Consider the following 17,731-nt stretch of genomic DNA (forward strand, 5'->3'; position numbering starts at 1 on the left):
GAGTTATATCTTGAGCATGTCCCTGAGCAGTGGAGGTTTTTCATTGATTCATCCAAGGCCAGTGTGAAAGCAGTTTTACTCCATAATGGAAAAAAAGTATTTATCTATACCATTGGCCCATTCAGTTCACATGAGGGAAATGTATGAGAACCTACAGGTTCTTTTGCAAAAATATTCTATAAAGAATACAAATGGAATATCTCTGCCTACCTAAAAGTGGTAGTTTTGTTGACTGGGTTGCAAGGTGGGTACTCTAAATACTACTGCTTTTTATGCAAGTGGGACAGCCAAGAAACACTGAAACACAGCCAAGAAAGGATTGCCACTACAGGTTAAAAAAAGTGGCCAGACTATTCAGAAACTACACTAGGCCAGAAGAATGTAGCACATCCTCCTATAGTGGATAAGTCAAAAATCTATTTACTTCCATTGCATATCAAGCTAGGTTTGATAAAAAATATTTGTGAAAGTGATGGACAAAAAAAAGAGAAGGATTTTCCTGTTTGAGGTTGGTTGGTTTTTTTTGGTTTGGTTTTTTTTTTTTTTTAGGAGCATTAGCAACTAAGGCCATATTGCTCCGGGATATGCGGGGGTCATTCCCAGACCTTTTTCCGCATCCTCCGTATTTGGTGGTGACGGGCTCGAACCCCGGTTTAATCAAGAAGCGTGTGCTACGCACTGCTGCTCCTTCCCACCTGGCTACGGAGGCGCCTCCTGTTTGAGGCAAAAGCTTCCTTGAATCAGTGCAGCCAAGATATAAAAGGGAATTTTTGTGTGGTTTTCAAATCAAACTACTGTTCCAAAATGAGGAATTTACTAAAAATTTAAATAGTACAGAAATAAGAGCCTGGAAGGCATTTAAAAATGTCTGCTGGAACTTTTTTAGGCAATGAAAAATTACAAAATTGTGGATGAGCTAATTTTAGTGTATAGGGATTTGGATACAACATGTCGTTAAAGCTTCATTTCCATTTAGACTTTTTCCTGAAAACTTGACAGCGGTCTCCAATGAACACAGTGAAAGGTTTCACGAAGATATTTCTCAAATGGAAAAATAATACCAGGGAAAATGGAGTTTAAATATATTGGCAGTCTCCTGTTGGAATCTTATATATGGGAGACACCAGTGGATGATTATAAAAGGCAAAAAACGATAGATAAAATAACTGTTTTGTTATCAGATAAACATTTTTATAAATAGGATAAGGTTAATAGACCCATTGATCAATATTTAGTACTGTATCTTTATTGCTACCTAAGAAAAAGATGGTTACAGAGAACTGAATGTTGCAACCGACCCATCATGTCATGCAGGCCAGGGGTTAACACTGCAAAGACACAAAGTGAAAATAAACTAGAAAAAAAAACTCAGTTCCACTGGTGTCATTGTATGGAAAGCACTTTCTTTCTATATCTTTTATCACATGGGAATTTCTGAAGATCAGCCTCAAGTTTGTAGATCTGGGAGAGATCTAAAAAGGGAGGAAATGATCTGTCATGAAAAGTCTCTAATTCCTGGCGGCCAGTCTAGGAGTAGTCCGCAAGGCAGAGATAGGGATTCTCCAACAGCACGTATCCTATATGGATGGCTCTGAGATAAGATCCACAACCATTTTCACCTTGATGACAAACCCCCTGTAATCAATAAGCTCAGAGAGATGGGAATTTCTCATTGCATTTGCTAATGCTGTTGTTCTAGCTTGTGGCGAGAGATTTCATTTCAAACTGGCCCATTTCAGTAGTCAATATTCAGATACAATAAGAGCCTTTTTAGTCATTTGGCTGGCTGAAGCCCAGACTTCCGATGCATACAGTAATGGTGGGTTGATAATTGTTCTGATGTATTTCCTAATGATTTCGGGATCTTTAATGTACAATGGATTTTGTTTTGTTGTGCAACAAAGACTCGAGGCCCAGGAGGCAATTTCATCTAGCTTTCATTTAGGGTCGAAAATTACACCTAAGTCAGAATGTGAAGTAACAACTGGGATTTGGGTGTTACCAAAGATGGGAGCAATCACAGAAGGATTGGTCTTCAGAGTGAACATCATCATTTTGGTCTTCCCAGAGTTGATTGTCAGGCCATAGTGCTGTAGAAAGGATGCAGTTTTCAAAGGAGTATTATTGTGATTAGTGGTCATGATGAGGTTGGGACTTGGCCCGATTGGGGTAAGAATCTTAAGTCATTGGCGTAGGAGATGATTTGTTGGTTATTTTGCATCAGTGGAGCAATAATTCTGTGAACAACAATCTTGAGAGGATAACCCCCCCCCCCAGTGGGATTCCACTGGTAACAGCCCTCCAATAGCACCTTCCTCGAGTGTCAAGTTGCAACAACCTCTTGCTAAGGAGAGCAGATAGAAAACACAGCTTGTCTCCCTTGATGTGATAGTAAGACTGCAAAAGCCACAAAAGAGAAGGGACATTCACAGCATCAAGCGCTGCCTCCGTATCTAAGTAAGTTATGGCGAGTTTGTGATTGCTCTCGAACACTGCAAGTATTTGCATTTGTGGTTGCGACGAGGTTTGTAGTCGTCGATCGCTAAGAGAGAGAGAGAGTGTAGTGAATCTGAGGAAGCTTGTCTGCAAGTATTTGTTTTGTGAGGACTAGTAGCAGCATTTTTTCCAATAACTTCAGAAGTTTCGAGACTTTAGGGATTGGGCGGTAATGCTTCATTAGCGATGGGTTATGTATCTTTGGTGTAGGCCTGACACTATAGCTGTTCCACTCAATTGAAAAGGAACAGGTCTTCAGGATGTCATTGTAAATAGACAGTATCAGTTGAATAATAAAAGGGCTCAGGCCTTAATGATGAATTAGGGAACATTATTGGCACCTGTAACAGCAGGGTGAGCCTATGAATTGATGGCTTTTATAAGTTGAGGTGAAGTGAAATTATAACTGGGAAAGCCATCCAGAGAACACGTGATGTGGCACGTCAAATTTTGGGGGCAGCACAGTTGACGGTTGAAATCTTGTAATGTGGTCCATCCAATGGTGAGGATCAACAAGGATTTGATTGCTAAGGCACCGATGACAATAAGGAACTTTTCCCATATGAAGCTGAGCATTGAAGAACTTAGCAATCGCTGATGATTTTTGTCTGTTGAAATGGGCCCTTGCTTTTGAATATGAAATTCGATCACCAGCATCATTTGTCTCCTTCCAAATTCTGTGCAGTTGTTGCTTCACTCAAAAGCTGCATTGTGGTCCTTGTTGCACCACACTTTCAAGTGGAGGGGTGATTTTAACCTTCTTGGATGCAGAAAAGTTTGCAACAGTATTAATCCAGTTTATAAGCCTGGTCCGTGCTTGTTAACAGGAGAGACTGCTTCTACAGGGATGGGATACACATAAATAGAAAGGGTGCAAGAATATTTGCTGATGCTATCGAGGCAGTGGTAGATGGGTCAAAAAACTGCTACCTTCGGGGGAGATATATGGACTATTACATTAAATGTAGCCACTGGCAGAGGTGAAAGTGATTCTTGCCCTGCTTCCATTGGAATGAGCAGCAGCCTGGAAAACAAGTGCGAGGGATTTCAGAAACTGCTGGGAGTCATTTCGTAAAAAGTAACTATATGGGCTGTGTTAGGATAGCCAAGAATAAGAACAAGTGCATGTATACTTGCGCTTGCACCAATGCTAGGAGTTTAGTAAATAAATTTGATGAAAATGAGGTGCTGGTGAAGACATCAAAGGCAGATGTTGGGATATCAGAGACGGGGTGTCACACAGAGATAAGGAATGCAGAATTGGAATTTGGAGGAGTACAATGTGTATAGAAAGAATAGATGAGCTGGAAGGGGAGGAGGGATTATGCTATTAGTTAAGAAACACAAAATCTAAGGAAGTGCAGCTAGTTAACATGAGGACAGTGCAGTGTTGATTCAGTTTGGTGTGACATACGCACTGGGAAAGCAAAATTGAGAGTTGGAGTATGCTGTAGGCCTAATGACTCTGATGAGTATAATTAACCCCAGGGGCTCACATCTGGTGAGTATGGGCTTAGCACACACAGGGTCCTGAGCTGGATATCATCATTCTTCTCTTTCTTAGTAATTCCCTCCTAGTTTCTACAAGGCGACTCCGTAGCCAGGTGGGAAGGAGCAGCAGTGCGTAGCACACGCTTCTTGATTAGACCGGGGTTCGAGTCCGTCACCACGAAATACGGAGGATGCAGAAAGGTCAGGGAATGACCACCGCATATCCCGGAGCAATATGGCCTTTTATTTGCTAATGCTCCCAAAAACCAAATAACAAACATACAAACCTACTGCGCCTCCGTAGCCAGGTGGGAAGGAGCAGCAGTGCGTAGCACACGCTTCTTGATTAGACCGGGGTTCGAGCCCGTCACCACCAAATACTGAGTATGCGGAAAGGTCAAGGAATGACCACCGCACCGGAGCAATATGGCCTTAGTTGCTAATGCTCCTAAAAACCAAATAATAACAACAACAACAACAAACGTACTTTCTACTTCTGACTCTCTCTCTCTCTCTCTCTCTTCTTTCTCTAAGGGTAATTCAAAAATTTTTTTTTTTTTTTTTTTTTTTTTTGATTTTGGCTGGTGCAGCATAAGCCTCAGGCTTCCTTGCACCATACAGCTAATAATAATAATAATAATAATAATAATGAACAACTGTACAGAGAAATAACGTGGACCAGTAAATCAGATTCTTATAATGGAGGATTGTAATTTCTCAGATATTAACTGAAATTTGTGGGTTGGTCACTCACGCACTAGCAAGACTTTTGTGGATATGTATTGGAGGATTTTTTTTGACGGCAGCATGTTTGGGAGCAACCAGATGGAATAATGCTCTTCATCTGATTATCAGTAGTGATTCTTCATGCATTAAGAATCTGCAGATAAAGGAACCAGTAGGTGGCGGTGATCACACTTTGCTGATGTGGGATTTACTCGAAGGGGTAACTACCATCGGAGGTGAAGGGTGTGGTTTTTGTTTTTGTAGAGGTGACGATGGTGGTCTGAAACAGTTTTTAAATTCTATACGGTGGGACCAACTGATGATGTTACCAACAGAAAATTCTAAATAGGAAGCATTCAAAGAATTAATCTTGGAAGCTACTAGGCTTTTTATAGCAACTAAGAAATATTGTTCAAGGTTTAGGCCTAAATGGATTTCAGATGAACTAATGAGACATGTGGCAGAGAAGAAAAATGCCTGGGATACATATAATTAACAGGTGACAAAGAAGCCTATGGTAGATATAAGCTGGTCTGTAAGAAAATCACAAAGGAGATTAGGCAGGCAAAAGCAGATTATGAGAAATCTTTGGCAAAGATGCAAAGAAAAACTGTAAAGAATTCTTTATTTATGTAAACTCTAGAAATAAGGGGATGAATCAGATTAGTCCACTTGATATCGATGGTTCAAACGTTGATGATTCTGCTCAGGTAGCTAACAAACTGAATGAGTATTTTGCATCAACATTGACACATGAGGAATTATTCAGAGACTGGAATGCCAGAGGTGTATCAAACGCTGGCATTGAACAGAATGATGTTGTAATAATCATGCTTTTTTTTGGGATGCTATGCAACAGTACACGTCCCGGCACCTGCAGTGGCGGACTGGGTCTAAAAATATTGGTTGCCAGGAGACAAAGGGGGCCCACCCTTTAATAAAAATGATTTTATTAAAAATTTTTTATTAAAATAGTAATATAATGTAAATTTTAGTTGCATACAGTAATAATATTGGAACTTATATTGTATTTTCAAGCTACTTTATTGTACAGTGGTGCCTCACAATTCGACTATAATCTGCCGCCGATTTAGAGTCGAATTGCGAATTTGTCGAATTGCGGGTCAATATTTTCCATATAAGTTTATGGAAAAATTGATTAATTCGTTGTCGGAGAGAAATACACAGTATTATTGACTTTACTATATTCTACCATATAACAAATGAAATTACAAAATACATAATGAGTACATACATTTCATTGAGCCTTAGATGTTGGAAGGATGTTTTATTTATCTTGTTCTACCCTTTCTCTTCTCCTCTTGGCTTGAATGGGGATGAAGAATTGATCAAGGGTGGACTCTCTCTCTTTTTCAAGATAGCCTTGAAGTGATGCATAGTAGTGTTGTTAAACACTACTATGCATCACTTAGGTGCCATTTTAAACAAGCAGACTGCACCTTCTCCTAATGGAATAAAATTTCTTTAATGGCAGCTGTTGGCATTGGTCCTTTTTCCCTGTCTTCTTCTTCTTCTTCTTCAAGTGGAATTTCCTTTTCTCTCTCTTTTCCTTCCTGATTGTTTTGAGTTCTTCCACGGTTGGTTCGTCATCGTGATCCTCCACAAGCTCTTCCACATCAGACTCATCAACTTGTCCTATGTCGAGGTTCTCCGCCGTCGAAATGATTTCTTGCATGGCTGCAGTTGCTTCTGATTCTTCAGTGGCTTGAACTGCATTGTTGTCATCCCGAAAAAAGGAAGGAACGAGTTTCTTCCATGATGCACGAAGGGTCCTCTGTGTCACTCCCTTCCAGGCAGTTTTAATAAAGGAAATGGTGTGAAGAATATTGAACTCAGTCTTCCAGAACTCCTTCAGTGTCTTATCAGAAGAATGAGTCACGTCAAAAAGCTGTGAAAACAAAGCCTTGGTGTAAAGTTTTTTTAAAACAGGCAATTACTTCTTGATCCATGGGTTGGATCAGTGAATTTCAAGAATGTTTGCCAAGTCTTGGGGGTGGGCACTAGTATTGTCAAGAATCAGAAGTGCTTTCAAAGGTAAATTGTTGTCAATGAGGAATTTTTTTTACGCTCGGGGCAAACTCCTCAAAAATTCAATCTTTGAAGACTTTCTGGTCTGCCCAGGCTTTTGCATTGGATCTCCACATCACTGGCAGTTTGGACTTGATGATTTTCTTCCCAAAGCAGCGAGGATTTTTAGAGTAGTAAACGAGAAGTGACTTTACTTTAAAGTCTCCGCTTGCATTTGCTGCCAATAACAAGGTAAGCCTATCATAGGCTTATGTCCTGGAAGCGTCACTTCTTCTTGCGTGATGTATGTTCGATTTGGTAAGTGCTTCCAAAATAACCTAGTTTCATCCCCATTAAAAATTTGCTGTGGCAAGTAGCCTTCCTTCATGATTAATCTTCAAATTTTTTCACAAACTCTTCTGCAGCCTTTTTATCTGCACTAGCTGCTTCCGCATGTCTGAGAACACTATGGATACCTGTTCTACCTTTGAATCTGTGAAACCACTCACCACTTGCCTTGAATTCATCAGTTTAATCTGAGATACGTCCTGGAATTTTCTTCTGAAATTCTTCAAAAATTAACCTAGCCTTCTCACAGATCATTGCCTGAGTTACTGGATCTCCTTTCATGTGTCTTTCTCTAATCCAGGTAAGAAGCAGCTTTTCCATTTCTTCATTGATTAAAGATCTGTTTCTGTCAGAAATTTTCATTGCTCCAGCGAACACCCTAGTACCTATAATCTTGTGTCTTTGTTGCCAAAAAGTTGCCAAGATTGACCTAGGGACGCGATACTCTTGAGCTACATCTCTAATTGTTCTACCTTTCTGCACTTTTTCTATAATTTCTTTCTTCTTTTCTATGCTCAACCAAGTGTGTTTCTTTCCTGAATTATTCCACTGTTCACTTCTCTTTGGATCCATTATCAAATTTTACTCAAAAAATAAATAACTGCCAAAGCACAAAATTTTTTACTTTATGAGAAATGCAGAATTATAAATTAGCACAAACAACTAGAGCAAATGTGAACTCAGATTACGATTATTAATGAGATCATGTTGTCTCATAACAGGAAGAACTGACGGCATACCTGTAGCTATCTTTGAGGACGGCTAACGTAGCTGAACGATTGAGGGATCTATTCCCGCTTTATCTATCATTGGTTAAATGTTACTCTCGCTCTTTAATACCATTGGTTAAAATGTATGAAGCAGCCGTCACTATTTAGTGCTATTTAGTAATGTTAAACGCAGTTACATAGTCCAGCAAAGAATTCTATCGTGTAATATCATGTAGCATTTTTGCTAGCCCTCGAAATCCGACTGTCGAATTGCGGTACGTCGAATTGCGAGGCACCACCTGTATTTTCAAAGTCATTAACATTTTTAACATATTGTCTAATGTTATTGCAAGGGGGCCCACTTGCCATTGGGCAAGCTGACACCTTGATCAGTATGCCACCAGGCACCTGTATTAACAGTGATGTGTGACATTTGGATGCAGTACACTTTGAAATTTGTAATGTTTCGGAAAATTTTGTTTAACATTTTTACCAACTATTCAAATAAGCTTAAAGTTGAAAAAGGCTGTTTAAGCATGGATAATGCATCTCCATCATTTCTACTACCTTGGTAGTATGCATGCATAATTGTTTTATATCTAATATTGTGAATACCTTCATACTGAGTCACCTTGGTATTTCACTACTTTGAATAAGTAAGGCTTCTCGGTTAGAGAAGATTACTGTTATTTATTCTCAGATGGGCACCACCACCACCACCACCCAGACAGCATAGTTTTGAAGCTAGTTGGCTTCATCATTGGTGCGTGGGCAGATACCCTGTTTCAATAGTGGCAACCCAGTTATGAAGTATATCTCCACTATATGAGAGATGCTTGATGGTGTGCATGGTTTAATCTTAATTATATTTCTTGACAAAATGTAAAAGAGTATGAAAATGGCTGTTTAAGCATGGGTAATGAATCTTAATCATTTCTACTACCTAGGTAGTTTGCATGCATCATTTTACTAGGTAGTAGAAATGTTGGTGTTGCATTACCCATGGTTAAACAGCCTTTTTCTTACTCTTTTACATATTTAGATTAAATTTGATTCATTGAATACTATGGTGTGGGCACAAAGGAACTAAATGCAAAGAAGAATTTTGATATCATATTTGGTATCATATACTAGGATCTTAGTAAGGCTTTTGTTACTGTTGCACATGAAAGACTGCTGTACAAATTCGAGCAGTGTGGCATTCAGGGCAAGTTGCTGCTATGGATAAAGGGTTTGTTGAGTGGAAGAAGACAGAGAGTAGTATTCAATGGATGCTCTTCATGTACTAATGTTATTAGTGGAGTCCCCCAGGGTTCATTGTTGGGTCCATTGATATTTGTCAATATCATTGACAAATATCAATATATTTGTCAATGATATTGATGAAGGCATATTAGGCTTAATGTCTTAAGTTTGAAGATGGTACACAGGTATTAATGACAGTATGCTACTGCAACAAGATCTGGAAAAGTAGAGCATATGGGCTGAGAGGTGGCAACTGAAGTTTAACATTGACAAATGTAAAGCACTGCATATGGGTAGCAGTAACTCCAGAGTAACATATCAACTGTGTGGTACTATACTCGGGGTGGTAGAGAATGAAAAAGACCTGGGGGTAATTGTGCAGTCAGATATGAAGTTTTCTGAGAAGTGTTGTCGGTCTGCAAGAGTAGCTCATGGTGTCTTGTCAATGATATACAGGAATTTTTCTAGCATTGATACGGAGGTGAATGCTGGAATGAGTGCAGAGAAAGGAAAGAAGATTAGTGAATGGATAGCTGTTATGAAGAAAGGCTTACGGTTTTCAAATCACAGTGTCTAGAGACTAAGCACCTGTGAGGTTATCTGATTGAGTGTATAGCAATTAGCATAGGCACATTATGCAAGAAAGCAAGGTTATATAGCATCAGCCAAAAAAAAAAAAAAAAAAACCCTTATTTCACCCATCCACTCACTCCAAATGTTTGTCAAGTTCTGCCTTGAATCTATTTAAGCTATCAACTTCTGCTACAACAGATGGAAGTTTGTTCCACCAATCAACTACCTGCTGGCTAAAGGCAAACTTCCACACATCTATCCTACAACCATCTTTCCTCAATTTGAATTTATGCCCTCTCAGGTGATTACTCTGAGCAAGAGGAAGAATCCCATCCGCATTGAGCATACTCAAACCATTCAAGGCTTTATACACCTATAAGGTGATTCTGATCGAGTGTATAAGACCTTGAATGGTTTGAGCAAGCTCAATGCTGATAGGATTCTTACTCTTGCCCAGATTAATCGCCTGAAGGGACAGAAATTCAAATTGAGGAAAGACAGTTGTAGAATAGATGTGCAGAAATTTGCCTTTGGCCAGTGGGTGGTTGATTGCTGGAACAAACTTCCATCTATTGTTGTGGAAATTTACAGCTTAAATTAATTCTAGTCAGGACTAGCCAGACATTTTGAGTGAATGGATGGGTGAAATGAGAAGGTTGTGTTTTTTTTTTTTTTGCTGATGCAGTATAAGCATCAGCAAAAAAATTTCTTGAATCATGTACCTCTACTAATTCTAATGCTAATGCTAATAAGAGTGGTTGTTGCAAGCATGACTTCACACCCTTCAAGGACATGCCAAGGAATGGGTATAGCAGCCATAAGGCATTTTTCAGTATTTAAAAAATTTGGACTGACGATCATGGACGTTTTTCTTGGGTTATAAACAGACTCACATGGCTTATGGCCAGTCTCTTTGTATGGAAGCAGTAAAATTTGTGAAGCAAGATGGACATGATCAGAATTAAAAGATCTTTCGCCACGGGGGGGGGGGTGTCATACATGATGTACTTATAAAACAAAATGATTTTGTCCATCACAACACCATTGGAGCTATTAAATGTTATCATCTTGAGACCTGATGAAAACTCAGTCCTACTAAAATAAGTTTATTCATGAAACTAAGAAGAAAACAAATAATTCTTAGTTGTATGAATCTATGTAGAAGGACTGAGATTTCATAGACATAAAGAAGATACTACTTTGTTGTAGTACACAGGATCCTCAGGAATATGTAATCATTGGTGAATGAATTGTACTTTTTTTTTTATATAAAGTAGCAACTAAATTGACATCTATAATGTCTAAAGCTGTTCTTTTCTGTCTGTGTGAATTCTTTCATCATATTTCACTTGACTCCATTATGTATTGTGTGGATTATTGATTATTTCTAATATTCCCTAAATTCTGCCCCCCATTACCTTTTGATATATTCATAGAAATATTATCAACTTGCATATTTCAATGTTTCAAATAAAAATATTAGCCCTAATGTGTAGAGATCCAAAATTACCTTCAAGTGTAGTTGCCTAACTTCACAATGGATAAAAATACAATTGAAAAGAAAAGTTTGCTGTTTTTTTAAATTTATTACTTTTTAAAAGTTATATAATGAAAATGGTCCTATTGAAAACTAATTTTGGGAAGAAAAATTTTTTAAAATAACTGCTAAGATTATGAGTGTTGTATTTTATTTTTATTTTGAATTTCCTTATTAACTAGGAAAAAAGATCCATGAAAATTTTCTATCGATAATTGCATTCTAATATTTTAAAATGCTCTCTAAAGAACAAAATGTAGCAAAAGATATTAAAAAATGAGACATGACCAATAAGCATTTAAAAATTATATAATGGCACTGAGCTGCATATACTTAGAAAATGAATTGCACACCTGTTTACAAAAATTTATTTGATGATTGCTTAATTTTCTTAGAAGTTGTAAAACTGAATTGTGACTCTAAAATTTTGTGAATAACTATCTTTATTATAAATCATTTTTCAGGCACATCTCTTAGGTATATTTGAAAATGTTAATGAAGTAAGATTTGATGAAGACGAATATGATGAAATCTTATCTTTCATTTCTAGGGAAAAAGAAGAAGTACCAGTAAGGAAAAACTTTTTTATCAAATATAATTCTGTTTTTAAACATCATAAAATCCTCAAGATCCAGTAGCCAAAATTGCATGTAGAGATTTGCATATCGTGAAATTCCCTATTTCAAAAACTTTTTAGCACTTCTATGATTATCCTGCAATTCAATGCATTTTTGTGTATATCAAAAAAAAAAAAAATTCCCCTCTTAATATTTTTTATATTTTAAGTACTTATAATAAAAGAGGTCTATCTAATCGAGTAACTGATTATGTGAAAGGCTATTCTTTAGGTTTTATAGACTTTTTCTTGGAGAACATTTAAATTTCTTGTATTATAGTAGTAGTAGTAGTAGTAGTGGCATGTGATGCAAGAAAGCAAATGTATGAGCTTATGCAGCATCAGCCAAAAAAAAATAAATAAAAAAAAATAACACCATTCCCTCCAAATGCCTGTTCAGTTCCTCCTTAAATTTATTCAACCTATCAACTTCCACAACGACAGATGGAAGTTTGTTCCAGCAATTAACCACCCGCTGGCTAAAGGCAAATTTCCGCACATCTATTCTACATCTGTCTTTTCTTAATTTGAATTTATGCCCCCTTAGGTTCTTAATCTGAACAAGTGGAAGGATCCCATCAGAATTCAGCGTGCTCAACCCATTCAAGGCCTTATATACCTCAATCAGATCACCGCGCAGGTGCCTAGTCTCCAGCCACTGCAAGTTGCAGAACGTAAGCCTCTCTTGGTAAGAGGATCCCTTCATTCCCCTCACCAATCTTGTTGCCCTTCTCTGTACACGCTCAAGTAAATCTACATCCTTCCTAAAATGAGGCCTCCAGACCTGTACGCAGTACTCAAGGCGTGACCTGACCATTGCCTTATACAGAGGGATAATCACCTCCTTTTCCCTGCTAGCAAAATTCCTATATATCATTGACAAAACCCCATGACCTGCCCTGGCAGCCTGTCTACATTGCTCAGAGAACTTCATATCTGACTGTTTAATTACTCCCAGGTCTTTTTCATTTTCTACCACCTTAAGTGTAGTACCACACAGTTGGTACGTTTCTCTGGGGTTACTTCTACCCATATGCAGTACTTTGCATTTGTCAAGGTTAAACTTCAGTTGCCACTTCTTAGCCCATCTGCCCAAATTATCTAGATCCTGTCGTAGTAGCACACTGCCATTACTGTCATTAACAACCCTGCCAACCTTTGTATCATCTGCAAACTTCGACATTAAGCCTGATATACCTTCATCAATATCATTGATAAATATACAAAACAACAGTGGACCTAACACTGAACTCTGTGGGACTCCACTAATAACATTAGTCCAAGAAGAGCAGCACCCATTGATTACCACCCTCTGTCTTCTCCCACTTAACCATCCTTTTATCCATTGTAGCAACTTACCCTTAATACCATTCTGCTCCAATTTGTACAATAGTCTTCCATGCGCAACAGTGTCAAAAGCTTTCCTGAAATCCAAATATATGATATCAAAATTATTTTTTGCATCCAGTTCCTTTTTAACCACATGCAAAAAATAATTTTGATATCATATTTGGATTTCAGGAAAGCTTTTGACACTGTTGCGCATGGAAGATTATTCACTACCTTGACGCATCTTTTAAAGTCTTTTAAATCTTGACACATCTTTTAAAGTCTTTTAAACCTTGAAACATCTTTTAAAGTTATTTAAGCTTGTTTCTCAGATTATCTTCATATTCCTTTGAAACATTCTTATGTTTTAAGATATGCCAATGGCACATCTTCGAACATCAGGAAAATGTTTGGCATTTGCAGTCTCACACAAGAACTTTTGGTGTGTGTGTGTGTGTGTGTGTGTGTGTGTGTGTGTGTGTGTGTGTGTGTGTGTGTGTGTGTGTGTGTGTGTGTGTGTGTGTGTGTGTGTGTGTGTGTGTGTGTGTGTGTGAGTGGATGGGTGGATGCAATTAGAAGATGTATTCAAAACATCTGGGTCTTGCCAAAATTTGACACGCTTGACTAAAAAATGTAACATAATTGCCTTAGCTATCATCACTGAAAGCAAATCTGAGGGATTTGCAGCAAATCTGAGGGACCTGTTTTCCTCAATTATGCAAAACTAATCTACTTGGAAACTTCTTGTGTGGCATATCCATTGTAATGTGGATAACAAGTGATTCTGTCTTCTTACTTTGGTAGATTAATTTATTGCATTTATGGTATTATTGCATGTAATGGTATTTCTTGGCATTCACTGTTGCTGTTTCACCTTGATCGTTTTTGAAAAATGTTCATCATAATTTCACTGACATTTTTCAAAATGTCAGTGAAATTATTCTTGTAGGGATGGAATCCTTTATTCCATCCCTATAAGAATACCACTACTCCACCTTAAAATCGCATCCTTTATCTAACCCTTGGTTTTCCAATGAATGTGCTAAGACTGTTCAAGAAGAATGTTGCATATTATGAATGGCTTGCATCCAAAGCTCCAGGTTACTTTTTTGTACACCAAAGTGTACAACAATTGTAATGCAGTTATTAATCAGTCCAAACTAGAATTTGAACAGGTTAAGAGTAGAAAACTTGCATCTTGTCCAAATGGCAAGTATTCTGGTCTATTGCCAAAACTATTGGCTGCAACTTTTGCCCATCTCTATTCCCATTTCTGTCAAAATCAGATGTTTCTATTGCCACTTCAACTGAAGATAAAGCTGACCTTCTAGTATCTTACTTTTCTTCTAACTCATGTATTGAGGATATTCCTAAACCACCTCCTACCATTTCTGCTACACTGCATTCAATGCTTCCTGTCGTCTTCCATCAAAAGGATGTTAGAAGAATTTTGATCCATCTTGATGTCAAGAAAGTACTGAAGAAGTGATGGTATTTCTCCATCTGTTTTCAAAACCTGTGCTCCTTAACTTATTCCTGTTTTGTGTCACCTTGGAATGAGATTATAGGTCCTAGGATACAGGATTTTAAAGCTCGTGCAAACGGATAAGTTTTTCGAAAATTTTTAACATTTTCTTGATTCGTTAATATATTAAATTGTGTTTTATAAATAGATTAAATAGTCTTAATTAATTAAACAAATAAACTAAATGGCATGTTTGATAACTTATTTTTTAAAATTTAGGTAGTGATTTTTAAAGTTACAACTCACTGCTCGTACCACTATTGTATTGGTGTTTTGGAATGAATATTGTGGCAGGTAACCAGTAGTGCAGAGGAACAGTAGGGTTTTAATTGTGATAAATGAGTAGCTTGAAGGTTTTAATCACTTGTTTGGCATATACTTTTTTGTGTTAAGCTAAGGATATAACTAATTTAACATTGTGAATGTTACTGCATAGCATAACGTTACACTGGATAGTGTAACGTAAATATAAAACTAGATTGCGTAATACGTATCACTGCATTTCGGAATCTATTACCTTAGTGTAGTATTGTCAATTAATCAATTAAATTTATCAATTTTATTAATGTTCATTGTTAATTAATAATTTTGTATTTAAATGGCAATCATGTCCTCCCAGAAAAGAGTAACAAAGTAGCAGGAGTGCTGTAGCTCGTCAGAGAACCAACGTGGCTGATTCTCCAATGCATCATAGTCTAAAAAAATGTGCACCTTGTAAAATGTATGCAAACCTTTGTGGAACAAGACAACATCTAGTTGTGTGCTAGGTGCATGGAATATGTGGAGAAATTAGGCACCAATTCAGCATTCTGATGGGTGTCTAAGAGAGACGAACAGAAGGTTAGATGCCCTTTAAGGAATTAACTTCAAGCTCTCAGTTGCCCAACTCAATGGGAGAGCTCACTCTTCTGCATCAGGCAATAGAGCAGAAATCTGCAGGGCAGAATGCGCTGGTTCCACAGGAGCTACTTATTGTCAGTGACTCTATTGTCAGGAATACGAGAAATATATTGTGCAAAAAGGATAGGTGGAATAGTAACAGGGTTTGTCTGCCCGGGGCAAAAGTTGATGAAGTTGTAGACCAGATATCTCTTAAGGGCACAAAGGGTGACCTTGTTATACACGTTGGCACTAATCACATTAATGGTAAACGAACTGTGGACTTACTTAACAAGTATAGGTCAGTGTAGAAAAAAATTGCAAGTTACGGTTATAAATGAAAACGTCTGCAATTCTGCCAAGACATGATAGGAGGCAGTATATGATTGAAAGCCTTGTCAGTCGATTCAGCCCTGGAGAGATTTTTCAAAGCTCATCAGTACAATTTTTCTCAGTGTGTTCTGTGCTTGATAACAGGAGAGACTGCTTCTACAGGTTGTAGGATACACTTAAATAGAAAAGGTGCAAGAATATTTGCTAACGCTATTGAGGCAGTGGTAGTTGGGTCAGAAAACTGCTAGCCAGGGGGAATTCACAGACTAAGAGATTAACAGTAGCTGTAGGCAGAGGTGGAAGAGCTCTTGCATTGCTTCTTTTGGAATGATCAGCAGCCTGGAAAGCAAGGTGCTGGGAGTTTCAAGAACTGCTGGGAGTCACATGGACCAATTAATACATGGACTGTGTTAGGGTAACTACGAGTAAGATTTTTTTTTTACTATACTTCTGATTCTAGGAATATAGTAAATAAATTTGATGAATTTGAAGTGCCTGGTCAAGCCATCAAAGGCAGATATTGTTGTGATATCAGAGATGTGGTGTCACACAAATATAAGGAATGCAGAATTGGAATTTGGGGAGTAAAATATGTACAGAAAGAAGACAGCATATGAATTGAGGAGGAGTTATACTATTAGTTAAGAAATGCAAAAAATCTTAGGCAGTGTATCCTGTTAACATGGGTCGACAGTGCAATGTTGAATCAGTTTGTTGATACATAAGCATTGGGAAAGAAAAAATGAGAGTAGGAGTGTGTTATCGACAACTGTACAGAGAAATAGTAGGCCAGTAAATCAGATTGTCTTGTAATGATGGATTTTAAATTCCCAGCTATTGACTAGAACTTGTGGGTTGTTCAGTTGCAGACTAGTAAGAATTTTGTGGATTTATTGGATGATTGTTTCCATAGCAGCATGTATGAGAGGCAACCGAAGGGAGTAATACTTGTGATCTGATTATCAGCTTCATGCAATAAGAATCTGCAGATAAAGAAACCACTAGTTCACAGTGTACTGATTTCAGATTTACTTAAAGATGTAACTACCATCAGAAGTTAAGAGAATGGTTTTTTCTTTCGTAAATGTGACTGTAGTGGTCTCAGACAATTTGTAAATTCTATACAGTGGAATGAACTGATGACGTTACTAAAAGCAAATTTAAAATGGGCAGCATTCAAGGAATTACCAACTAAGAAATATTGTTTTAAGCTTTAGAGTGTGTTATACACGTTGCATTAGGTTTGTTATGGATGTCAGATGAATTAATGAGACTTGTAGCAGAGAAGAAAAATGCATGGGATGCATATAAATTATCATACAACACAGAAGTCTATGCTAGATATAAGGTAGTCTGTAATTAAGTCATAAAGGAAGCTAGGCAAGGGAAGGCTTTGCATCCTTTGCCAAGAAGTCTTTGGCAAAGGATGCAAAGGAAAACAGCAAAGACTTCATTACTTACTTAGACTCTAGAATGAATGGGATGAATCAGATTGATCCACTTGATATCGATAATTTGACTGTTGATTATTCTGCTCAGGTAGCTGACAAATTGAATTTGTATTTTTACCAGAAGTTTATCAAACTCTTAACACAGAGTTAAATGATTTTCTAATAACTGAGAGCAAAGAGGAGGAGAAATTGTGGAAGTTCAATATAAGAAAGGTACCTGAGGTGGATCTATCCAGTTATATTAGAGGAGGTAGCAAAAGAATTAAGCAAACTCTTAGCCATAATAATGAAAGTATCCTTGAATTCAAGGTAATTCCTTATGGACTGGAGATGTGTAAATGCATTCCCATTTCATGAAGGGGAGTCAAAGAGGGACACGAGTAATTACAAACCTTTTAATTTCACTTATGTTTCAAGGAAAATAATGGAGTAACTGGTTAAAGA

The 17,731-nt window shown here is 37.6% G+C and overlaps 1 protein-coding gene across 1 annotated transcript in view; it reads left to right on the plus strand.

The window, feature by feature from the left end:
* The window catches only part of LOC150085960 (dynein axonemal heavy chain 8-like), a 1,559,705-nt gene that overhangs the window by 546,870 nt on the left and 995,104 nt on the right, over window positions 1-17,731 (plus strand). Inside the window, exon 36 of the mRNA XM_090374756.1 lies at window positions 11,619-11,723. Coding sequence (XP_090230882.1) covers window positions 11,619-11,723 — 105 coding nt within the window. The remainder of the gene's footprint in view (window positions 1-11,618; window positions 11,724-17,731) is intronic.

This window comes from Mastigoproctus giganteus, chromosome 5, assembly GCF_048544385.1.
Source record: "Mastigoproctus giganteus isolate SK-2022 chromosome 5, ASM4854438v1, whole genome shotgun sequence".
NCBI lineage: Eukaryota > Metazoa > Arthropoda > Arachnida > Uropygi > Thelyphonidae > Mastigoproctus > Mastigoproctus giganteus.